This window comes from Gymnodraco acuticeps, unplaced genomic scaffold, assembly GCF_902827175.1.
Source record: "Gymnodraco acuticeps unplaced genomic scaffold, fGymAcu1.1, whole genome shotgun sequence".
Classification (NCBI taxonomy): domain Eukaryota; kingdom Metazoa; phylum Chordata; class Actinopteri; order Perciformes; family Bathydraconidae; genus Gymnodraco; species Gymnodraco acuticeps.
Window position 1 is genome coordinate 2512885 of NW_022989894.1, and position 26457 is coordinate 2539341.

A 26457-nucleotide genomic window follows, 5' to 3' on the forward strand; every position below is an offset into this window, starting at 1 on the left:
ATTGTATTATTCTCCAATGCAATAACAGTACTGAAATGAAGGCTATAAGGGCATTAATAGGAGACCTTTTTTCAACTAACTAAAACGTTACTTTTCACAGTAACGCATTACTTTTGGGTTTAAGTAACTAGTAATGTAACTGAGTTACTTTTGGAATGCAGTAACTAGTAATGGTAACTAGTTACTGGTTTTCAGTAACTAGCACAACACTGGTTAGGAGCATGTTGGCAGTTTACCCATGCGCCAAATGCAGCGACTTGCAGTAATACGTTGACTATTCGGGGGCCTGAAGCTTATGACGACCCTAAAATGTCGGATATAATTGTAGTTTCTTATAGTCCAATGATTTGATGTGCCCTGTGTCACGGCGTTTGAGGCAACAATTCTTCCATCATATTTTCCTCCTTTCAAATCTTTCTTTCTGTTTCAGTCTCTGACACTGCTGGTGAATAATTGTCCTTCTACAGAAAGAAAATTAGAAACTTGATTAACCGTGTTCTACTTGCAAAGATGTACTCTCTGCACTGTGTGTGTATATTCTTATTTTAAGGACGGATGGATTCACACACTAATCACCCTTGCCTTGGTTGTGTGACAGAAATAGAGAAAGGAAAGATATATAGAAACTGACTGTAGGTAGATGAAAAGATAATAAACAAGGATAGACGAGATACAAAAAAAAGATTAAAAAGGGGTAACAGTACTGCAGTGGGACTTTAGACAAAGCAGATGACAGACAAATAGAACAGATGGTATGAAGAAAAAAACGTTGAGTGGAATTAACGGAGAAAGACAACAAGCAGACATGGAGCATTTTGATGGTTGAGCTTGAAAACTGAAATGTGAAAAAAAATATTGAAAAGCAAAGAATGTGACTTAAAATTAACATAAGTGAGAGAGACAACAATCCATCACGCCTGTTCCATCTGCCTCTGTCTATCTACTCTGTCTGTTTGTTTGAATTGAAAGCTGTTTCAGAGACTGTGTCCAACTCTTAGAGCTGCCTAAATTGGGCCAATTCATCCAAACTCCAAAGCCTTTTCAGCATTAATTTAATTTGTAAGCAGAGTTGAGTCCAACCACTTAGACTCCTCTGGTCTGGGAGAGGCAGTCCCATGCTCCTTTTTTCACTTTGAATGAAAGCAGGGGCATTACTTTACCATGTTTAAAGAAAAGAGGAGACTAGCCTGGGAATAATGCAAGAAATCAGTATGAACATCCTTTTAAGGGACTTTTAAGATGTATTACTAAAAATGAATTAATGTGAAAAACACAGATTAAATATTTAAATTGTATTAGCATGGCCTTATTGATAATTAATAATTCAGTCAAAGGGACTGTGGCGGAACTGACTAGACTAATGAGTAAGATTTGAGCTTTCTTGTAATAAATGTAGAGGAAAATCTGGTGTGAACAGTATGTGTTGTGGGACAGCTTTCCCCTTTTCACATTCATGCCTCAGAGCTACATGCTTTCAGACAGTGCATGAATCCCGCCAGTCTCTGATGATTTCATGAATACAGAACATGTCGTGTCTATTTTCTGTCAGTTCTGTAAAGGTTCTATTTACGGCAGACAGTCCAGCATAAACTAAATTAAACGTATCACCAACATTGTTGTATACATAATGGTTAAGTTATGATATCAAGTGGGTATTCTCAAAGATTAGATTGACATCACACCACACACACGACTTAATTGTTAGTCTGTATTTTTGTCATGTTAACGCCTCTTATTTGTGTATCTTCAAAATATTTAAAGATTTTGATCATTTCTGCCACCTTAAAAAATGAAATAATACATTTTTCTTAAAACTGTGTTTTCCTAATTTCTTATGCAATGCAGATGTGCACAAAGGGTCTTATGTAAGGAGAGGGGCATCAGTTCATATCATAGCAAACGTGTGTCTCCTCTCTTCCACTCCTGATATCTTTCTCTCACTATGTGAACTATAAATAATGTAGAGGACACAAAAGCTTGTTCCCGACTCGGAAGAAAACACAGCCAGTTATTCCTTTCCGGATGTTTTGGACATGCTGTCCAAAGTGCAACTTCAGCTGTACAGTCAAAGCCAAATATTAGGATCTGATCGTGTTCAAACACAGATATAGCCACATATTTTAGGCCTACACTTTTGGTTTTCCGACACGATGACAGCCGACTAGACCGGTGAAGATTCATGAATTATGAAATGTAATTCATCTTTCGCAATTAATTACGAAAGCAGTGGTTAAAGATAGTTTTCTAACTTTTTTTCCCTCACAATCACCGGTTGATTGATGTACCCCGTCCCCTATTCTCTGAAACAAAGACACACCTGAGGCAGCCTACATCCGATGCAGAGGTGGCACAGCCCGTGGATGGTGTGTATCACACCACCACCTCCTCTTTGTCCTTCTCCACCGTTCAAGTCTGCAGCCAGTACACACACGCTGCGACGGTGACTCTCCACCTGTCCGGCCCTCCTGCAGCCCGAGTATCTCCACAGCCTCCTCTGTGCAGCGGAGTGTGTGCTCCTGGGGCTATGCTCCGATGGCTCGTTGGACTTAAGTGTGTTATGAAACATCATAACAGTGACAGCTGCCCAAAAAAAGTCTGAAGGTGGCTTTGGTCTTGAAGTTTTCAAAATGTCCAGTTTCCAGGTGACAGTCAGGATGAATTGTGGCTCTAGATAAAAATATGGTGTCTCACCTTTCTGGAAAATAGACAGGAATCTGTCGAGTGTGACAAAAATGTGTCCTTGGAGACTTTTTTCAGCCAAACTGGCCCCTTCCCGCAAATTAATTTAAATTGAAGTTTCTTGGAAACAGTCCTTTCTTCAAAGTCGGCGTCACTCTGCCACTGTCCTCCAACTGCAGTGTTATCCATTCAAGGTTCCTTTTAATGAGTCCAGTCAATAATGCTCAGTGTTGCGTCTGTACCTGCTCTCAACTACTGCATGTCTTCCTCTTGCCTTGTTTGAAACTTCACTTCAATCCTCCAAACTTCTTCCTTCTTTCAACTTTTAACACTCAAATTATTTCTATCCCGTTACCACGGTCGCGCTTCTCGCCCTGTGGTTTGAGCGGCAGCAGCAGTTTCAGTAGCTCCTGAGCTCGGCTGTGTCAGAGTGTGTGTTGGCGTCATGCAGGCGAGACTGGCGCTGGCTCGGCCTGCTTAGGCCACACTGTAGCTCCTGGCAGGGGCGCTCATGGGAACTCTTCCACAGCAGAAGAATAGGAGGAAGTGCCTCCTACCGCCACCCCCCCCTCTCACACACACACACATGCTTTTTTGCATACCTCGCCACCCCACAGCCAGGACAGCTTTGTGTGTCTGCCTCCGATAAGGCCAGTTTGCTTCCTGAGTCCACACTGAAGCTGTGAGAGGTGCTATAGCTCTTTTGCAAATATAAACTGTAGTGACTAATGTAGGTTGCACAAGTGAGACGGGGAGACATTGTAAAGACTTTTTATGGGATTGGTTCAGAAGGTGTGCAAACTTATGACAGACCATATTTGCACTTTAGATGGAAATGATTCCGATTGCAACTTGTAATGACCACATTTCCCAACATAGGACAATGACAGCACCATTGTTTGGATACATCCAAAACTCTCTCTCTCACACACACACACACCTCAATCAGACTTAACACCTCATCAGATTATTTCCACCTTAGCTCCCACGCTCCATCCAGACATTATGCTTGTTTGTTATGTTTTCAACTTCCATATTTCCTCTGCTTTTCCTTTCAGCTGCCCCCCCTCGACCCCCAAGCGCACAGAACGAGAAATTCTCAGGTCTGCGACCTTTGACAATATCCCCTCCTCTTCCCGTTATCTAAACATTACTTGTATTTTTGCTCATAATATCCATTTGCCTGGGAAAGAGGTGGCAATCTGCAAAACATAACAACAATCACCTCAGCAGCAGTGCAGGAGGAAGCATGTTAAATTAGGGCTAAAACAGTGGCCAGTCTAACCCCTAGCAACCCCATTAATTACCCAGCATGCTTTTTGGATGTCAGGCTCATGGAATGAAACATGGACAGAGGAGTGATGGAGAAAGAGAGGGGTGAAAGAGGAGCAGTGCTGCACTAGTCTTGACAGTGCTAATAAAGTGGCAGAAAAGGCTGTTGTCTTAAGATCCCTTCATGCCAGTCGTAATGGCAGCTTTTCCCTGTTTGCCTTTTCAAAAGGGCGAGGGTTACCCGTCAAGCACACAAAAAACACTTTCTCTCTCTTTCATGCTGTGCTGTTCACCTCTAAATAGGCAGAAGGACGGATTAGAGGGAGAGGAGAAAGGGAGAGAAGAAAGCATGTCTTAGGGAGAGGAGTGAAAAAAGAGTTTGAAAAGCTTGTCTAGGAGCCAGACGAGACCAATCTGGTGTTTAGCAGTGTGGGATCTCTCTCTCACACTCCTTCTCTGTCCCTGTCCCTCCCCCTCCCCCTCTCTCTCTCTCTTTCTAACCTGAATAGACAACTATCAAAGGAGGAGGTGTCTTCCAAGCCATTGAAGACACATGGCCAAGTTCAGGGTCACAGCTCAAGTTGTATTTCCAAATCTCGGCATACTGTATGGATTCAGAGCTACAGTTACAACAATTTGAAGGTGACACTGCATTATATGAGACAGTGAGATGACAACCTAATAAAGCAGCACCATGGCTTCAGCCTTTAAATACTTGTCTTCGATCCAAATTTAAATTAAATGTAGAACTTCATAGATGCAAAGTAAAGTGCACTTTGAAGAACAGATCAATCACAAACTAGACAGAAACAAATCTGAGACTTCTATCAAAGTCATTTGGATTCATCTGAAATGAACCCTAATAAAATGAATAGAGAAAAGTGAGTCGACATTAGTGTAGATATTTGAGTCTAGACCTTAGAGGATTAACAGACAGCCAAGCCGCCCACTGAGATATGTATAAGGCTTTAATTCACCCATCCAAACACACTCTAACACATTCATGACAGCCGACCTGTGATGTGAGGCACTTGCTTCCTCATCTGGAGCATGTTGGTGTTGGGGGCATGAAATGTGGAGGAGGTGTCATGGATCAGACCGCCCCAGGATTAATGGATGACTCATTCTACCACCTGAACCACAACAGTCCTTACAACAAGATAAACATTTGACAACTACTGTACAGCAATGTTCATCTCATCTGCTGTACAGTGTAGAGCAGCATGGAACGAAGATAAGCACTCATACATTACACATTTAGTAGAGAACATAAAAGGCAGCCAGGGCCTAAAATTCCCACAAAGGATACTTTATATGAATAAAACTAACCATTTCCTAATTAATTCTGAGATGACGGACAGAAAATCTATCCATCTCTGTCCTCTTTTCAGCAAACCTCATTCTTCCTTCCCATCTTTCCCAACAGCCAGAAGTGTCAGACCCATTTTCACAGATACCATTTAGGAGCTAACGCTATCTGACAAGCAAAGTGATGCAGGGAGACTTTTTGTCTGGGGTGCAACTATTTTTAATATTCATGAACTCTCTGCTCTCTGCAAGTGACATAAACAGATGTCCTTGCCTGTAAACATAATTGGTAATTGCTGACGTCTAAGAAGATGAAGTATCGTTGTGGTGCATGTCATCTCTGGTTCAATGGGTTAATGGTAACAGAGATGAAGCATTCATTCAACATTTGAAAGATAATCAAACATTTCATCATGATGCTTTCTAACAGGGCAACATTCCTGTCCAGTTACAGTTGACATCATTGTCTGTCCCAAATGTCATCACGTGTGTGACATCGTCATCAATAGCAGATTCATTCTTGATCCATGTCTAAAAATGTGTAACCGTATCAGTCCATTCTTGTGTCCAAATGGACGTTTGTCCCAAATCTGAGGAGATTCCATGCAAAATAATGTCCCATTATTGCTGAATGTACGGTCACAGTAACCTTTGACCCTGACATTGTAGTCAGATCATCCTCAAGTGGACGGACACTAAAGGGCATTGCAATTGATTCTTTTGGTTTTATTTAAAGAAAGTGAAAGTGTCCTCTAAATATCCCAGTGAGAGCCACAATAGGATATTTCACATCACAAAATCACTCCATTGACTATTATGGAATTTATCTCAAATACCAAGAACTTCTTCGTACATTTTCTTAAAAAGAGAATATTTTATTTTCCGTGAATTGAAATACTTTTATCTCAGAGTGAAGCAGTAAACAGAACTTGATTGGTTTGATATTCTTCACCGCATCATTTCCTACTGGGAAAGATTGTAAAAGTGTACATAGTGGGTTTTACCAAGGTTTTGTACATTTGTATTACCTTCAACAATATCTGAAGTGTCCACAACCTTCAATACGCTCTGTGTAAATCATTCAAATGATCATGTGTAAGGCCATCATCAAACACTGAAACATATTTGAGTAGGTAGAGAGTGGGCAGTTAATGATACCACAGAGCTCTTTGTGTAGAGGAGGTGATGGCCATGGGGTGACAGAGAGGGGGAGAAAGGGGGGGGGGGCAGAGAGGAGGAGGAGGTGGAGGAGGCCACAACACTCGAGGAGGAAATACGCAGCGGTCTGGAAAGGAACGAGGACAAGGCAACAGAAAACGCGTACAAAAAAGAAGCGAAAGTCTAAAAGGTTTTCCATTCTTCACTAATTTAGTCTGTGAATGTGCTCCCCCCCTCTTTTAACTCCCCCCTGAGACTGTCCCACACAAACCGCACAATCATCTGTTACTCTGATTCACCCGCTGATAAAGGGGAAGAGAGAGAACAAGAACGCGAGGGGAGGGAGGGGAGAGGAAGGAGAGAGGAAAGGAGCATTCACAAATACGGATGTAAAACTTTTCCATCTCAATGCTTCTCCACATTATTACTGCTTTCACCTTGTATGCATTTAGGAGCTGCTCAAACTATTCACACACTGGATGCAGGATAAGATAAGATAGCAAATGTTGAAATTCTACATCACAACATCTTGCTTGAGATAAACTGTGCTAGGTATCAGGTACTCAAAGCACTTAAAGAAGGCACTGGGTCAAATGCAGCGGCACTTTTTTAGTTGAGCACTTCCCAACTTGCGCTTCTGTGTGTACGGCCTGCATTATGTGTACAAATAAAAAGAGTGTCTGTAAGGTGAAAGTAAAGTGAGCTCCTCTGTCTAATCCTGTCCAGTAAAGCTTTTTTGAACAAGTTACTGCATAGGACCACCGCTTTCCACTGAGTTAACATCCTGGAGGGTTTCAAAGCAACACGGATATTTTTCACTGACAAACTGATCTGTTGGATAGGCTGAAATGTCGGTCACTTCAAGTCAAAATGATTATCTTTCCACTAAATTACAACTTTAAATCATTATTTAGGGTGTTAAGATAACAAGACTTGGCATCGTAAAGTTTTCTGTTTTTTGGTTTATAGTCCAAGTAGCGTTGACCAATCACTGTTGAGCAGGTTTGATTGAATGCAGGTAACCAGTCTGTGTGTAGAGTAAAAGACGCAAAAGGCTTTTGGCTGATACGCAATCTAGTAACACACTGGTTATCATACAACTATGATTTTGTATTTAATTCGCTTAACATTTTCCTTTAGAGCTACTTGTGAAACAATCCAGTCGTAAAAGTTATCTTACAATTATAACTAATTTTGCGTCTACAGTTGTTAAATAAGCTGCAAAAGAAATGACCACAGAACAGAACAGTACATGTTGGCACGGATATTTGATGGCTACGCAGAAACACCAGAAGTATTGCCCCTTGCAACCAGAGGTTTATCGTCGTCAGACCCATAGGAAATTGTTTCTGAAAGTATGGTTATTAGCAACTACATACTGAACAACCACATAGAAGATCAAACTTGAACTGTAAAAAGCTTTATAAAGTATATATAAGTCATAAGCACATGGTTAAGCTAGGTACATTTCATTGTCTTGGTCTTATTTCCGAGAGTGAATACAAATTCTTGTCAGTAGTATATTTGGAACAGACTGGGGCATTTCTGTTACAGCAGGTGGCAGGGCTGTGAACAGTAGCTGTGGTTTCAAATGTCTCTCTACTTGTAGTCTGTCATTAGTTTTTAAAAGACTACTGCTTATGCTGACGTGTTGTCATGTCATTTGACCACATTATGTAGGCAGATCTGCCAAGAATGTGTTGGTTGGTCTTGTGTATGGTCTTGTATATGGTCTTCTTATAACATAGCCTGCTCCTTACACTGCAGTATATCATCAGATTCTACGTGCCTCACATGTGAGGCTTTTCAATAAGGGCTTGCCCTATCTAAATATAGGCACAGTCTCACATGCATCATAACCTGTATAAGTGAATTTACTAAAGTATTATCCATGTTGGATGGAGCAAATTTTCTATGAACGTTCCTCTGGAAATTTGCCAACTCAGGTTCCAGTTGTTAGTAAACCATAAAGGAAATAAATTCTGCCCCGCAGCAGTAGTGTAAACAAAAGCATGCCAAAAGAAGCAGCCTTTATACCCAACAAGGCAAGTGTAACTTAGTGTGACTGTGGAAGGGTACAAAGACAGGGACCCCTCTGCGAGCAGTTATATGTGAATATCTACATGTTTGTTTCTCTGTATTGCATTAGCAACGTCTGATGGATTCATCAGAGGAAATCTTCATTTCAATCCAGTGGAAGTACAACTAGCACAGAAGACACAAATGTAGAAGTGACGGCAGTTCTAGACGAGGACACATTATCTAGTTTGTCTTGAGTTTTATATTTTCAGTCACATTTTTAAAACACTTGACTATTTTCTAATAAAAAACCATGTACAGTATAAGACAGTTGAGCGGGGAGTGGGATTGTAGGCTTCATGCTCCGTTACTATATCTCAAAAGCTTTTTCTTGACGTCTGCTAATCCAGATTGTTCAATAAGCCAAGGTAAAGGAGAATTACTAAACATTTTGTATTTATTTGTTATCATCCCAATGTGAATGGCTTGCTAGCATGAACCTCTTTTAGTACATGGTCTATAGTACTAAATGAACTTGTACACTCTGAGTGAAGCTCAACACTGGCTGGTACAAATAAGCTGCTGGCAAAAGCAAATGTCACTGAGGTCTCCACCCCTCCAAAAGCAAACAGCAGGGTAAGCAGTGACAAGGACTGCCGTGTGTTTCCTAAAAAGGAAAACAGGGAACATCCACTAAAGACGAAGATCTTCTTTTACCATTTGCTGATCCATTATGGTTCCCAAACTTTACTGTGATACAGTTGAATGCTGAGGTCTTCTGTTCCTGTTGTAGTTAATGGTTTCAATATTGCCGCTTTTTTCAAGCAAATAAAGGCCATAATAACCACTGTTTTCAAAACCAAGTTGTAAATTGGATAAAAGAATCATCAGTCATGCTCCTGTGTCTCTGTTAACAGAGACACATTCATTTGTTATGAATTAATGGCTACCATACAGTCAACACAGTGGAAATGGGATGAAAGAGAAGACACCCCTAGGATTTTTGATCTTCATGAGCAGATAAACATCTTCACATCAACGGCACAGCTCTCTTTTCCCCCTTCTCATGACAAACCATCATTCTGCTCCACATGTGACTCGCATGCAGAGCTTTTTGACAAATATTGTCTTTCAAGAAAAGGCATCTTGCTCCATTCACTGCTCAGAGCTCAAACGCATGATTCAATTAGTTGCTATGGTTACTGAGAATGTGTAACATGGAATCCATGCAGTAAATCTTACTGAAGGCATGTTTATGCATGATGAGTTTGTTGGACATGGTGCAATGTCACGGGTCAACTACTTTGTGTATATTTATCACAGGCCTATCCATTTTTAATGCACGCACATGCAAACGCAATAAATAAAAACACAGAAATGAATAAATAAGTAGAAATAAATAAGTTATACACCTGTATAGACAAGTATTCACCAAAACATCCAATAAACAATTGCATCAATAACGATAATAGATACTCATAGACATATAGCATACACTTCCTAAATATTTGGATTGCACCCACACAAAGCAGAACAATTCAAGGGTATAAGCATGTTTAAGATACATGCACACAGAAAATAAGAAAGTTTGATTGTACTTACTGTTAAGCATTGCATATTCTCAGGGCGATTGGTCTCGGGGGCAGCACCATGGTTTGACAGCACAGCCTCTGAAATGTAGACAAAGGAATCACGGGCTGAGACAGTGCCTTTGGAGCACATTTCGCTCTGTGCCAACGCAGAACAGCCCTCTGGATGCACAAAAATAAAGTCCTCAAATAGTTCTGAGAGTCCATAAAAGTGACTCAGAAAGACAACAAGAAGCAATGATGGCAACAGTTGTCTGGAGCAGCTTACGCCGGGTCGGGATTCAAACTTCAGAGCGCACATAAAAGGCAGAAAACAGCAGCCGAGTCGGGAAAACCCTGTAAGATGCGAGGATCCAACAAACTGCCCAAGAGAGGAGTGGAAGTGAGAACAAGTGAGAGGGAGGGAGGGAGGGGTGAAGAAGAGAAAAGGAACTCCTCTCTTACTCTATTATCCGTCCGTCACAGGGCTCCTGGGAAGTTGCTATGGTTACAGGGACTCACGCCTCAGTGTCCTTTTAACTATTGCTCATAAAGGCAGCATTCAGCTTTGGGCCACAATGCAGATCTCCCTCTTTCCCTCTTTCTTTCTACGTTTCCTTCTGTTTACATCGTTCGCTCAATATATAAGTCTTTCCTTTTCATGTTCGCCCTTTCTTCTGTCTCCCAAACTTCACAAACAGCAACCCCACTATCCCCCCTCAAACCACCATCTCCTTCCGTTTGGTTCTTTTTATCCTCTCATCCCTCGGTTTTCTATTCTAATACATATACTTTCTTCTGTTCAAAAAAAGTTGATAAAATCCCATTACACACAAATAAATTTTGTAATATCTTAAGTGCTTTGACAAAAAATCCATAAAAACATTTCATCTGTGGAAGCCATAGTAAAAAGCACGACCAATCATTTTAGCCGGGCCGGTGTAGTGGCAATTTCTTATGTTACCTTATATGGTAAAACCAAATGCTTCTAAAAGCATTGTCTAACACTACTGTACCATTTCTTCATATGTGCCATTTTCTCTGCATACTCTAATGAGGGTTATTATTCTCAAGCACTTCAAGGCCACAGAGCTGATTTGGCAGACTATTGAAACTACTCCTCTTCACACAAAGTTTGAACTTCCATATGCTGATAACCGTTATACTTTCTGCAGCTCAAGGACACAGGTGTCTAATAGCGATATGCGACATCCGTGTGAAAGCAGATTTCTGAGGCTTTCCGCCTAGCTACACACAACTCTGTCTGCCCGCCCTATCTTGTATATAAGCTTTGCTATTCTGTGACTATTGTGCAGACTCCTGCAGACTATCCTATACTCTGTGAAACCTGTGCCTTTGAAGCTTCAAATAAATAATCAACAAGACAACGCTGTTTGCTTTCACCAGTTTATTATTGATTACTCTCATTGTACATCTTTACAGTATTGACGAGTTTAAAATATGACACCGGCTAAAATAACTGGATGGCCTACCTGCCTGTCAGCTTTCCATCTGTGCACAAACTTATCATGTGCGCGTTCGTGTGTGTTGGAGGAGGGGCTCTGTAAGGAAGTAGCAGATTTATTTCGGCTGTGTATTTTCCAATTCTGGCGCACTCGAGCTGGTTTCTCCAAAATTACCTACCCCACCTTTAAAGACAGATATTTTTAAAAAATGCGTCATGTCTATATTCTTTTAAATTTGCTTGCACACTTACTTTAAATGAAATATCAGAGATTGAAAAAATAAACGACAGCATCAGTAATTTTGATAATACCAAAAAACGACTTGTGTTTACGCTGAAGTGACAAAGTGCTCTAGCAGTGGCAGTAATTATGGCCCGTCCACTGGGAGTCAAAGAGGAAGTTGCGTGACGTTAAGAAGTTAAGATGACTGCATAGGGTGGAGATCTCGGTGGTTGGGTGGGTCAACAACAACATGTTGGACTTTGCCATGGGAGACTGGTGTTCGTTTATCTTTTAACCATGACGACAAAAGGTCCATTAATCTTAACTGAAGTCCAGTAAATAAATAACTTTAACCCAAGCCAAAGTCGTTATCTTTTTAACAATAACCAAGTAGTGTATGTGCTTGAACCTAACCAAACGTAACGATATATTATTATTTATTGAAAAAAAGTAATTTTTCTAAGTTTTAGAAGGCACTGAGAAATGACGTTGTTGAAGTCGATAGGAATGTCAGATTGGAAAAAGCATAACTGTGTGGTTCAGAAGGGCTGTTACTGGATCCCATTTTGTTGTATAATGTCAAGGAATTTTAATTGATGGATCATTGTGTGTCCAGCACAGTTTATGAGGTCAATCAAGAGTTAACCCATGCCTATCATTTTAATTAGTGACCCAAATTGTTTAAACACAGTTAAAAATTGCCTCATATGACTACATGCACACCCAACAACATATTTATTTTTAAACTGAGAGCCTCCAGATCTTTTTTTAACTGGTTTTATTATAATAACAAATCAAGTCTAATATTGTTTTTCCACAAAATGACAAGCTACCATAAAAATATGTTTTACGTTTCCACATCACACTGTATTTTAAATTGTTCTATCATTTTTGGCTTACAAACTAGTTTGTGTTGTAGATACACTCCTCGTTTTGAGCTGAGCACAGAGAAACTTTCCCCCTTCAGCAGATTAAAGTGAAAACAGGCTTCTAGTGTCAAACTGCATCTGCAGAGGGAATGTCAAACACCCAACAACAGGCAGAGCAAACAGGAGAGGGGGCTTCAAAAAATGTATCTGTAGTCTACAAAAGACAGCCCACAAGCAGAAAAGAAAATCAAGCTTCTTGCAATCTGCATCTTTATGGACAGAGTTTCTACTTTCCTCTGTAACTCCAAAGAGCATTTAACCCCAGAGTAAAAGGCCCAATCCCGTAGTTGCAGTTGTCATGGTAGCCTGAAGGCTCTTTCAGAAAAAAAAGGGGATTCTGTCACTTTTGAATCTGAAACCTCCAGGGGTCCAGCACAAGAGAGGGGCTAACCTGGCTGGCTATAAGCCCAGGAGAGGAGCCCTTTGTGTGGGTAAGACATCAGTAACTCTGGGCATAAGAGGGGAGAGACACAGCAGCTGGCAACGAGAGACATCCAGCATGACTGACATTAAGACGAGGGAATGAAAGAGGGACAATGAGCCATGGAAATAGTGGACAGTGGGAAAAGTATACAGAAGAGAAAGTCAGGGAATGAACAAAAAGGATTTGTACTTCGAAGAAGGGAGTAAGAAACTGAAAAGATTAAATAAGACTGACAATAAAACTGTACAGGAAAAAACAAGAGGAGAAGAACAATTAAGACATGCAAAAGGTAAGAGTAAATAATAGGATTTAAAAGGTGTTGACTTTAAGCCAGTCTCAGATCTGCCAGCACAAAAAAGCACAAGACTCTCTTATTGCAGCACTCGCTCACTTGACATCCAGTCCCTCTTTTCACCTCCTGTCGGCCACAAACAAATAAACACTTGATGGAGAGGGTGGAAAAGCCAAGATGGGAGGGGATTTTCTCTACTTCACTGTTTGGGTTTCTTAAGATCACATCAAGCATCAAGAAATGATTGTTTAAATCGGTGACACCAAGAACTAACACACTCGTTAAGTGATGAAAGGATGGCAGGGTGCTTTGTAGAACAGATGTGATCCTAACTTCAAAACGCTGAGAGGACAGAACTTAAATTAGCTCGTTTTATATCGGAAACACTAACAAAATAAAGTGTTCACGCAAAATAAACAGCTGTCAACAGGAATACTTATAAATGAATGTAAAATATAGCTCCATCCTTTGGTAAATATCTCAACAAAGTAGTTAGTAGTTAGATCATCGCATTTTGAAGCAGAGGCTACTCAGTATCGGCACATCCAGCCATGCAGTGGGCTGGTTTGTGAACTACCTCTCTGAAAGGTCCCAATGTGTTCACTTTGATGGGCTGTCTTCTGAGTGGTTGAACATCACTAATGGTGTTCCTCAAGGTTCTGTTTTAGGTCCACTTTTATTCTCTATATATATCAACAGTTTAGGTGAAAATGTGGATGAAGCTACTTTACATTTTTATGCGGATGATACCGTGATGTACTGTGCAGGTCCCTCCATTCAGGAGGCTGGTGTTAAATTACAGGCTGTTTTTAACATTATTCAGACTCAGCTCTCTGAGCTTAAGCTTCTTTTAAATGTTAATAAAACTAAGGTAATGCTCTTTTCTAAAGCTAAAAAGACTACAGACACTGCTTTGGATATTGTTACTATGCAAGGACAAGTACTCAAAGTGGTTACCTGTTATAAATACCTAGGTATCTGGCTTGATGATTGTCTTACTTTTAAACTTCAGGTCATTAATCTGCTTAAAAAGCTGAGGGTTAGACTAGGTTTCTTTTTCAGAAACAAGTCCTGTTTCTCTTTTGAAGCCAGGAAAAGGCTAGTCACTGTGACCTTTTTACCTGTGCTGGACTATGGTGATTTGATCCATATGAATGCACCTGCCCATTGCCTGGAAAAGTTAGATGCCGCCTATCACAGCGCACTGAGATTTGTTACTAACTGTAAATCACTTACTCATCACTGTACCCTGTATGCCAAGGCAGGTCTGCCTTCACTAACTGTACGGAGGCTCAGTCATTGGTACACGTTCATTTACAAAGCCATGTTGGGTAAACTACCTTCTTATATCTGCTCTCTGATCTCTCGACGAATTGAAAGTACTTATTGCCTGAGATCTCATGATGTTGTTTTATTAAATGTGCCAAGTGCTAGGACTGTCTTAGGGAAGAAAGCTTTTAGTTGTGCAGCTCCACTAAATTGGAACAGTCTGCAAACATGTTTAAAACTGATCACTTTGGTTCCCCTGCATCATTTTAAAACTCGGCTGGGTGACATGCTGTGTGATACTCATGGTACCTGTCACTGTAAATAGAGTTTGTAAACTGTACCCTGTACATTATGTTGTTTGTCATCCTTATTGTTGTTCTGTTGTTTTTATGTTACATGTGTAACTAATGTCCTGCAGGTCACCCTTGAAAAAGAGATCTTTTGATCTCAAGGGGCTTCACCTGGTTAAATAAAGGCTACAAACAAACAAACAAGCAGAAACATATGTCAAAACATACAAGTACAATGGAAGCAATACTAAATAATTACTTCACCTTATATTAAACAATCTTATCAATTGTATTTTGTGCTTTCAACCATGAAAGACACAAATGACACACTGTATATTAAATATTTTAATTCGATAGAGAGGCGAAGTCACGCCCATCTACTTCCGACCCATGGGACCTTATTTCGGAAAAATGATGTATTGAAGTCAATGGAGAGAGAAAACGTATCTTTCAATCCCGTTTGAATTGTGCCATGAATTACACATATGATATTGTCAATCTTAAAAAATAATTTCCATGTCAAAAAAGTCACAGTTTGTCTTAAAACTGTTGAAATATAAGACCATGAAAAATACGCAACTAGAAAGACTACAAATCCCAGAATCCCGGTCCCGCATGCTGGCTCTTACGGAACCGACTAACTCCCCTTGTGTGTATGTACAGTTCTCAACGTGCCCAGACTTGTAGTGATTTTCACCTCTTTTAATACTTTCCGCCTCATTCTGAAAGAAAGAAGTGAAATGTGCCAACGTGGCGGGCCGTCTTAGTGTGTGGTGCGAGACGGGAGATGTAGTTCATTGAGCGGTTTCACACAGAAAAAAGTGTTACTTCACAGTTTTACGACACATTTGAATTGTTTTGACTTGCAAAATGATCTTTTAAATTGACAAACATCATATGTGTAATTCGTGGGCACAATTCAAACGGGATCGAAAGATCATCTTTCTCTCTCTATTGACTTCAATACATACTTTTTCCGAAATAAGGTCCCATGGAGCTCCCCCGGAAAGGGAGGGACTTCGCCTCTCTATACGAATAAAAGGACTTAACTCAAAATAAAAATAAATCAAGGCTGCTTCTTTGATATAACGTTATATCTAAATAAATAAGTGTTATGAACTCATTTATGACAACATTTTATATCCAACTTGTTTTCCTACGACTTTTTGAATATAGTCTTTTTTGTCAATTTATTGAACAACTAGAGTGGAATGTTGTAAAACAGGGCAGACTGCACGAGTTGACCTCTTTCTGAACAAGTCGATTTCTACACACAGTCCAACGGGTACAAAACTGCATGAGAAAAACAAATACAGTACTACAGTACAAACCACCAGATGTCTGAATTATGCAGCATGACTGACGCTTGGTGCAGCATTGTTTAGAGTAAACAGAGCTACAAGATTGTTTAACTATTTTGGTTCAACAAATGAAAAGAAAATGACGGACAAAATGATACCGTAAGGGTACTCATAAGGAAACCATGAACTACGTTACCATGCAAATATGTCGGCCTGTACACTGTTAAAAAATGTGATCACATATCTAAAATGCAGATTTGGGAAATAGAACTGGCTAAAAAAAACATCTCCTTCAGCAAACAAGTCACTGTGGCTCAATAAAGTTTCAAATACTTACAATTGACAGCACAAATTCACTTTGTAAAGATGTTTACATGTCTAGCAAATCAAACAGACATCTCGCCCCTTCTGACATTAATTGTTGCCAATTAAATTAGAATGAGTTATGCAGCTTCCAATTTGGTTGAGTAACATTGGGCAATGTTAACAGACTAACCGGGCCACTAAAGGCAGAAAGATACTTTGTTCTTGATGGATGGGGAACAGGTTTTTCAGCAATGTGAAAGACACATGTCAAAGAGACGAAGATTCTGGTGGCAATTAATGGTGGTTCTTCAAGGAACATAAAGTCATGATGTCTTCAAGAGAATTCATTTTGTCAAGTTAGATCACAGAGGGAAATGGTTGGAGATTGGTTGGTACTGGTAGCTCTTGGTTGAGGTTAGTGAAAGATTGTTGACCTGTTGACTAAGCCTAAGCAGAGACATACGGTCAGGCTCTGGTGCTCTGGTGTCTTGTTGTAGTTGCTTGCTTATAACTAACAAAAAAGGCATAAAATAAGGTATTCATATAATAATTGTACAATACAGTGGCAACACCACCACAAATGTAGCCTAAGAATATGTTAAAAGTATCATCAAAGCTCTGACACAATCTAAATAGAACCTTACTATAATAAGCATCAAGTGCATCCCTTATAGAACAATAAAAAGGAGAGCACAAAACTAGGACATACATGCATATTGTGTAAATAAATGAACATGTAATGTACTTTACTTTTTACCGCAAACTGTTTATTTCCTGAGAGGAATGCCTTTTTTGTATGCATGGGTTCATGCACACAACAAGCACAAATCTGACAACATGACACAAGAGCATTCAAATGTAAAACACAGCATAGTAAGAGAGATGTTTGTGCCGTGCCTCTGTAGGACATCTGCAACCCCTCAGCGACTGACTTATTTAGTGAATGATGCCACATGGAGCAAGTCAACAGGATGACTTTGCCCACTGATAACCAGACAATAGTGAATTAACTATTTCATTTCCTGTTTTCCTGAGCGAGGCCAGAAAGGATTAAGTTGACTGTCTGGTCACTCAACGTGTTGCGTGATTGTCCCGTATAAAGCTTTAAACAAGGATTTGAATAGCATGAACTCAAAGACCGGGATATATTATTGTTTTCCAGGCTGAACAGTATTTCCAATCAAATCATCAACTTTAACAATTGTTAGTTATTTGGGACCATCATTTCATAATAATAGCAGATATAGTTGGACTGCAATGCATTTCCTCCAGTGCATCTTTGGGTCAGTTGTTTCAAAAAGTAAGAAATCACCAAAAGATTATCAATGTTGCTAGCAAAGCAAACAAGTTCTGCCTTTTCCTTGTCTTAAATAGAGCTTTGCCCACTGGGCTCTACTAAATGTTTGGCGTGGCACTGATATGTGTGAGTGTAATGCAGTTGCTGCTGGTCTATTACCCTCTGTGTTCAAGCCTCTTTGTGCAAGAAAAAAGTTGTCACTGGGCAGAATAATTGACTGGGCTGACCTCATTAAAATGTTCGTTAAAGAGTGGCTTACTTTTGATGCAACAAAAGGAAATGTGGCTATTCAAACTGCAAGCAATTCACTTAAAATGCTGTTGTACAGTGCAACAAAAATGGTTACAAATGGTAAAGCACTCATCACTGTACCCTGTATGCCATTTTCTGTTTTTTTCTGTTGTTATGTCTTCATGTGTAACCTACTGCTGCAGGTCTCCCTTTAAAAAAAGAGATCAATGATCTCAATGGGATTCACCTGGTTAAATAAATGTTTGAAATGAAATGAAAATAAAAGAAAGAAAGAAGTTAAACTACTTTTTACCAACTTAAACAGGCAAAATTGACCTTGTTACTTAAAAAGATAGATTACTTGTAATTTGTTAATGCATATTACATATGCGACAGATTTCCTAGTACTGTTGTTCTCTGCGTGAGAATGATGTGTCATCCTCCACAGAGCTGTCAGCGTGTGCTGTGACACATGATGTGAATATATCAGCAGAACAGAGACACTTGTGCAATAGGTCGCCATTGTCAGTATGTGCGTCTGCGTGTATTGTGTTTGTTCAAACGGTGTATGATTGATGATATGTGTATGTCTCTTAAATGTCCACTATGTTTGTATATTATGTACATGTATGCGGAACTGCTGGACGGAGCCCAGAACGAATTTCCTTACGGGGACAATAAAGTATATCGTATCGTACTTGGAAAGGGCAGGATGGGAACATGCTTGTTTGTCACATGAGCGCACCCCATATTGGCAGTCACACACCCCGCCAGACGTGCCCACTTAGTTCCGCCTACCTTCTGCAGGCTCGCCATGCCCGTCAGGAAATTGATTCCAATTTGCTTTGCGTCCATGACGACTTTGAGTCGCCTAGGTTCATTGCCTCTGACCCTAACGAGCTGGAAGGGTCCGCCCACTGGAGATTAAGGACTGTGCTGTTGGGGAGTTTGCAGAGATTCATGCGTGTGATGCAAACAGATTTTCATTGTAGCGATGGCAGAATTGTCTCTGGAGTGTGTTGAACATTCACAGCAACACATGGAAAAATTATACTGTCAACTAAACAGTTAAGTTCTCGAATAGTGGTCACTCAACTCGGCATTACAAATTAAGTTTAGTCCTGTGTGTGACCAGGGTGTTGAGCAAATATTCAAACCACTGTAGATTTACATGCAGTTACAATATATGTTCTCTTTGAACATGTAACTCACGTGGACCTCTGTGAGGGTGAATCTGACCTTTCGCGGCATAAGTTCAGGCTCCTTTGGCTGGTTCGGATCTCAGTTAATGGGAGTTATTTGGGACATTTCTTGATAAAGAGATATCTTAAGCAAAGTATAACATACTTAAAAATATACTGTACTGTTTATTATACTATTAATGTATTTGTTACGCAAGATCCAAATAAACATGGTTCACCGTTTTTGTTTTCTCGGACAATCATTTACAAGAAGTATGTTTTTCATTTAAATAATTATGTTACAATTGAAGGCTATCACAATAAGCAGCCACATGTATTTTTCTATTTTCAGAGACAAGATATTTAAGATGTTAATGACAGTTTTAAATATAAGATAGATGGTGAGGGATGACAATCATGAATCTCAAGTATTTAAATGTTGAATAAAAGGAGTTGCGTTTGCATTTCTTTGACAGGAAAGTGCAACAGAGCAGTACAGCGCTGCGAGTGTAAGCCACTGGGTCAAAAGCTTCACTTCAGATCAGGTGAGAAAAAGCTCCGGGTCAATGTTATCATCAGAGCATCAGACTTATTGCATGTCAGACATAAACTCACCCAAGACATTGTCTCACATGATCACACACCCACACAAACTCACATCCTATACTTAGCAGAGCAACCGAACAATATAAAGCACCCCCGCCCCTATAAGTCCCACCACTTCCATATAAGTTAATCACGTAGTGTTCGTTTTAATCAGATTTAAAGGCTCACCATCTGGAAAAGCCCAACAGTGTTTGTGTGTGTGTGTGTGTGTGAGAGTGTGTACAGTATATCTGGACTATACTCATCTATTATGAAAAGTGAAACAATTATGCGTACCATGCAGATGACACACTTTTTTAAGCACGAGCCCAATGAGTCTTCAGCTATTTTCTGCTTTCACGCATATACAGACCATCTGACCCACATCGTAAGCTTGTTGGAAGGAAATGCATTAGCCATGGTCAGAGACACACACACGTTCATGTCACCGTGGGTCAGCAATCTCAACTCACACAATGCAGGAGCCAAATGAGCAGAGCTAAAAGAGCTCAACGGTAAAAGCTATAGACATATACAAATACAAAGTACACCATTGTGCACACACTAGCACAGATGGGAACAACTCACTTTTTGTGTTTTGTTCTCCTCTTATTACTATTTAAATAGTACCAGCTTTAACATTTTAAAACACCAACAGAGCACATTACATCAACCGTCCATGCATCATGAACTGTTATATTAATGCTGATAGAAAAATGTGTTCAGAGAATAAACATGAATTTCCCTGGCACTCATTATCTCAAGGACGTTGTTTGGCTGCCGCTCATGCACAGCCGCTCAACGGATGTTAAGCAAAGTTAAGATGGCAGCCTTTTTATTGTAGTCCAACATTGTTATTAGCCGTCAGTGCAAAGCGAATATGTTTTGTTATGGAAGCAGAGTCTGAAACATGCAAACAGAAAGTCTATTGTGCAGGAAATGTAACAATTTCATGTTTAGTGAATTATCTCTTAGTGATGTTCATGATGTGTTTTTTTACTTTTCATCGGGAATGTACTTGTCGTTATAGCAAAGGTTCAGATTGCTGTTTTTCTATTTCTGTATGTCCAAGAACAATCATTAGGTCAGGATGATGCCACATCAGTGCTGCTAGCTTTCCAGTCCTGCTGCTGCCCCGGCTATGAAATGGCACAGGTCACACAGCGAGTCAGACACACTGATCCAAATAGTGCACCTCTGGTGAGTCCGTCTACATGAGCATTTCATCCAGCAGACCAGTAAAAGGCTTGTTTCAACAGATAATGTTTCCTTGTAAAGATAGGTTGTGTTCAAAGTGGATCTGTCATTATAGGATTATTGACATTTACTGACATTGTTCTGGTCTGACATTTGATACTTCCGCCTGGTTTGTCACAAATACATTAAAGAAAATCATGTCTTAGGATAAAATAGATACAGGACCAATTTTTGTATTTCTCCAGTGCAGAAGAGTCACATAAGGAGACAAATGTATTCTATAGCCGTGTGTATATGGGAATTGAATTGTTATTTTTAGATCCAATGATTAAAGTTGAACTCATTCACAAGATGATTGTTGACTGTAACTGATCAAATCAAGTTTTATTTATATAGCACATTTATAAACGATTGTTGGTCGAGCCAAAGTGCTGTACATATAATAAAATTAGCCTACAGTAGAGACACTTTACAGCAAATACAACACAGATTGTTCAGAATATCAGTATGAGAAAAACGACACCCTCTGTCCTTAGACAGATGCTTGATGCTTGAAGTTTTAGCTAAAGTGTATCTTGATTGGGGGTAACGAAAACAGTTTCATTTTTTTACCACACCATGGTTAACTATCTAATCCTAAACCTTAATTCTTGAATCATTTACCACCTTAAACATTTGTAATGTTTTCTCCTTATGAACCTGATTTAGTTAACTTAATGTACTGAACTTTTTGCAAGTATTTTCTGCATTTATGTAAGAAACAGTAAACCCTTATCATAATTCTACTGTTGCGTGCCGGCTGCACCTCCTTCCCCCTGCAGGGCTCTGAGGTTCTGCCTTATCAGTGCATACCACAATTTGCTTAAGTGCTGCACGAACACCAAACACACAAACTGACGAACAAACACAGGACCAACTACAGCTCCTTCTCAGCAACTTGACAATAATGATATATCCCATAAAAAGTATGTTGAACCTGAAATTAGATATTCAACTCCGATAGATACACTTCCTTACTCGCAGCATAAATATGGGGAAAAAACGTCCAATTTAAATTTGGTAACATAACTATTAAAGACTTAAACTTAACTTCCAGCTCACTTAAAAAGTACATTGAAGGTTGCTACATCTAAAACAATAGATAACAAGTGTTATTTCTTTGCTGCTTCTGCACTATTGCTAAGAGTAGTAGAGAGTAAGCATGAGGACAAGCAGCAAAAATGATAAATCACCTTTGAATCTGAAGTATTCTTAGAACAGGTTGAGCCTGCCAAGCTCCCATTATGCTTCTACTCAATCATGTAGTTGCAGCGTTTTCCTTAATGATATCATTTATATATTGAAAATCATGGATGGCTATAGGCTGGTAGCTAGTGACACAAGAAATAGTTGGTTTATTAAAAGCCTTTTTGCACTCTGCCACAGTGTCAGGTTACATAAGAGATGGACTGAGGTCACATGACAAAGATGTGCTGGTGTCAAAGAAACAGTGATGACTGAGAGGGGAAGGCAGGTGAGAAAGGCAGGTGAGAAATGGAAAAGGCTCAAGGATATTCTCAAACACATGGATAACCAGAGTGAAAAAGACTGAGACAAACTATTGTAATGAATTGGATTTTGGTCATTTCCTTGGGAGTGCACGTTACGGTGCTTCAGAGCCTCCATGGCCTACATTCTGCCAGCTGGCAACACACAAGTGCATGCATGAGTATGCCCCCACTGTCCACCCCCTCAACACACACACATGGATCAGATGAGACAGTTGTGGGGCAGTGTTTCCATTGGGAGGGATGAAAACATTTTACATCCATTTACAGCATGTTGGTTTTTCCCTTTTAAGCCGTGCCATCTTAACCCTTAAGACTTCCATTAGCTTCCTCATCAACTGTGACTACAATAACTACACTTATGTTATAGCTAAAGAGCCGTAAGTTACAAGTATTCCCGACTGTGTAACCCTTCAGTATAAGTATAAAAAGCGTCTCAGGTTGCCCTCATGCGAGCGTTATAATGGCTGAGTCCTCAGTGCTAGTTGATACCTGTGTCTCATTTCCAACCACGGAAGCATAAAACTCATTTTAAAGTTGCATGAGGCAGATCAGCCTAGTTCAACCAAGCGGTGTAAATTGGGGTGGGTTAGCTAACGTCTTATGATATCAACGTCATTCTCATAACCTTGAATGGAACTATGTGAATTAGCTAAGTACTGGGAATAAGAAGGGTTGGAGGGGAAAAGGGTCAAAAAGGTTTGTACATATGCGTGTGTACAATAAGATATGGTTGTACTGTTTGTAATCTTCTGCATGGGTAAGCTGCTTAAGGGGTCTTCCATGGAAAGCAATTGTGACCAATTAAGCTTAGCATGAGAGAATTGGACGAAAAATGGACAGATTAACAGCACACGCAGAGAGAAAACAAAGAGATTAAAAGATATGTCAGCAACAATAAAAGCAAAATGAGTAGACATATAAAGAAGGTAAAAGGAATGAGCAATAATGGGGGGAAAGAAAGGTGAAAGAGTGAAGAAGAAGAGGAAGAAAGTGCAACAGCGAGTCACACATTCCAAAAGCATCCAAAGCAACAAACCACTTCACAATGCAAATCAACATGCAACTTTCTAAACATACTCATGTGCAGTGAGTACAGTCAAGTATGAAAACACAAACATAGTACTCACCTAGTCTAGGTTGCCCTTATGGCTGGCACACAGTAGCATACCTCCAACACACACACACCACCAACGTGAAACTACGAGTAAGAGCAAACATAAGTAGCAAGAAAAGAAGCACTCGAAAGGTGGTGAGAAGAAAAATCGATTTCCAAACAAATGTGTCAGTGTGTGTGTGTGTGTGTGTGTAAAGATGTGTGTGTGAGTAAGGTGGGTGTGTATTAGTGTGTGAGAGGAGATCCACTCCAGCAGCGGACGGTACGGGAGAGCTGTCGCTCGCTCTCTTTCTCTCTCTGGCAACTGTGACGTGCCAGGGTTTAGTCCAGACCCCTCCCTCCCTCCCTCCCTTCCCCTCGCTCCCTCATTTGCTCTCCCACTCTCTTTCCCTCTCTTAATCCCTCGCTTCCAGTCGCCCCACCTCCAGACCCTCAGACTGATGAAGACTTAGAGCTGTGAGCACACACACAAACATGTGAGACATGCATGTCATATGGATATGACATGTACTTGTATGTTATTTTATCTTTTTGTACTATTTTGATTTCATTGTTTTTCTAAACTATTATATACTTTTATGTTCATCATTTGTACAAAACGACTGTGATGATGCCACTTTGATAAGCGAGTTTGGGAAGTAGAAATATCATTGTTTTAATACTTTCTTACAGGGAGTCTATAGCACTTTTTCCTGCAAAGAACATTCTGGGGCTTAATAATTACCATTGTGTGGCTTCGATAGAAAACATGTTCCTGATTTAAATATAAATATTGTCTCGTAATAGTCTCACCTTGTATTAGAGGTCACCTTTTTACATCACATATTTCCCTATTCATTAGTACGGACACATTTTAGTTCAAGATTAGTTCATTAATAATACAAAATCAAACTTACCAGTGGGGTTGTTGTGTTGTGTTGGCACTTTAAGATGCTTCTTCCTCCCCAGCTCTTCCCCAAGTAAGAAGTACCATCCTTGAAAATCCTATGGCACATACACAAAGAGTGACTGGGGTGTATGTGTGTGGGGGTCTAGCGCATGCAAGTGTGCGCCTGAGATCAAGCTTGGGGATCCAACTTAATGAGAACTACTTTTAAAATAAATTCTTCATGTGAGCATAAACATGTTGTACAGAAACACACAAACACACACACACACACACTCGCACACAAAAGGCCAATCCACACACACTGATTCAATGTGCCCGCTCCTCCAGGGCAGCAAACACTGAATATACACACTCACTACTCACAATGCTTTAGCTTATTTAAGCAGCTGATGCCCCTACTTCTGCACTTGTGCCCTGAGAGCCAGATGGTGACTGTGTGTATATATATATATGCGTGTGTGTGTGCGTGTGTGTGTGCTTGCAACTCCTGTACTGTACGTGTGCTATATAAAGTCATGCAGAAAGGTCTGATTTATAATCCTGATGATGATGTGAGCACAGTTTTGCAAAAAGGGACATGACAACATTGTTTTAAGGTCATTAGTGATCTTACTTTATGTCTCAAATGTATTACAGCACACACACACACACAACGATGCACACGCACACACACAAACAGCCAGCCTCCTCTTTTGTACTAAATAATGTGATGCCATGGACAGTGACAATAATCTCCGTTTTAAAAGCATCTTATCTGAGTAGACAGATTTCTGCGGGCTGTGGGACAAGGGGGGAGGACGGGCGGGAACTTGTATAGAGTATGGGGGAGGGGAGGGCATATGTCCTGACGGTCAGGGATGGATGTATCATTCAATATTACCGTGTACATTGGACAAAGGGGGGGAACAGCAGGGCAAAGGGAGATGCCAGTCAGGAGGGAGACATATGAGGAGGATAAAAAGAGAAAGCAGGACATGAGAAAAGTAAACACAGAGAAGCAAAAGGGTGCAAACGGATGACATGAAGTGACAGGCAAGCAATGCAGGTAACAAAAATAACACTCATACATGTAAGCTACGTAACAAGAGCCCAGTGGAGGGAAAGAGAAAGGAGGGAAGGGTTTGAAAGAAGGTCTGAATAATAAATAAACAACAGAAAAAGAGTGTATGGTAGGGGGGATAAGACTGTGACTTTGAGATAAATCGTCTGCATTTAAAGCCAATTAAATATTCATTGCGATAGATGTAAAGAAGAAAAAAGCCATGAGCCTGACTAAAATAGAATGTCTTCCTGTTGGTTGTTTTTCCTCACTGATGTGGGCGTTATTTGGGATCAATAAAAAAACACTTACTGTGGTGATGAGTTAAAGAGAGATAACATGCAGCTGTGATCCCGATTTGTTTTCCTCTTTTTATTTCTAAACACCAAATTAAGAACTGTATGTCAATTTGTCAGCTAGTCTGAGAAAAAACTGCAAGAAAAGCTTAAAGCTAAATAGCCCAAATGAAAGGCTTATGGAACAGAAACAGACAACTGGAGATCACTTCTCAACAGTTATGAGGGTTCTGGTTTCCTGTTTTCTTACAATCCAAAAGAATATCCCTAAAAATACTCACACATTATGTAAAGGTGGAGGCCGGGAAAGCAGTTGGATACAATATTGTTGAATAATTCAATTGTAAAGGGAATAAACTATGAAGAGCAGTTATGGGGACCAACTGTACAGTGGAGGAGAACCTATTATAAGCAAAAGGGCAACACTGAACTCTTGGACCTCACATTTAATCTGCCATCACCTGGGACCATTTGAGAAGGAAGGCTCGGTGCTGTGTTCTTCTATATTATTCTGCAGGTGCGTTGGATGAGGTGGGCTCACCCTTTTTGTTTCCCGTCTAGGGATGGCACTGCCT

The 26457-nt window shown here is 40.1% G+C and overlaps 1 protein-coding gene across 5 annotated transcripts in view; it reads right to left on the bottom strand.

Moving 5' to 3' along the window:
- The window catches only part of rgs3a (regulator of G protein signaling 3a), a 145155-nt gene that overhangs the window by 89902 nt on the left and 28796 nt on the right, over window positions 1–26457 (bottom strand). For 3 of the 5 annotated variants that reach the window (XR_004567818.1, XM_034203552.1, XM_034203567.1), the window contains exons 9-10: window positions 24555–24642; window positions 10039–10106 (exon numbers count right to left, since the gene is read on the bottom strand). Coding sequence is in view for 4 of the 5 variants with exons in the window: in XM_034203552.1 (XP_034059443.1) it covers window positions 10039–10106; window positions 24555–24642 (156 nt within the window). In the remaining variant the exon portion in view is untranslated. Of the gene's footprint in view, window positions 1–2317; window positions 3132–10038; window positions 10107–23671; window positions 23926–24554; window positions 24643–26457 lie in introns of those variants that run through there. The other 2 variants (XM_034203581.1, XM_034203559.1) reach the window with 2 other exon arrangements.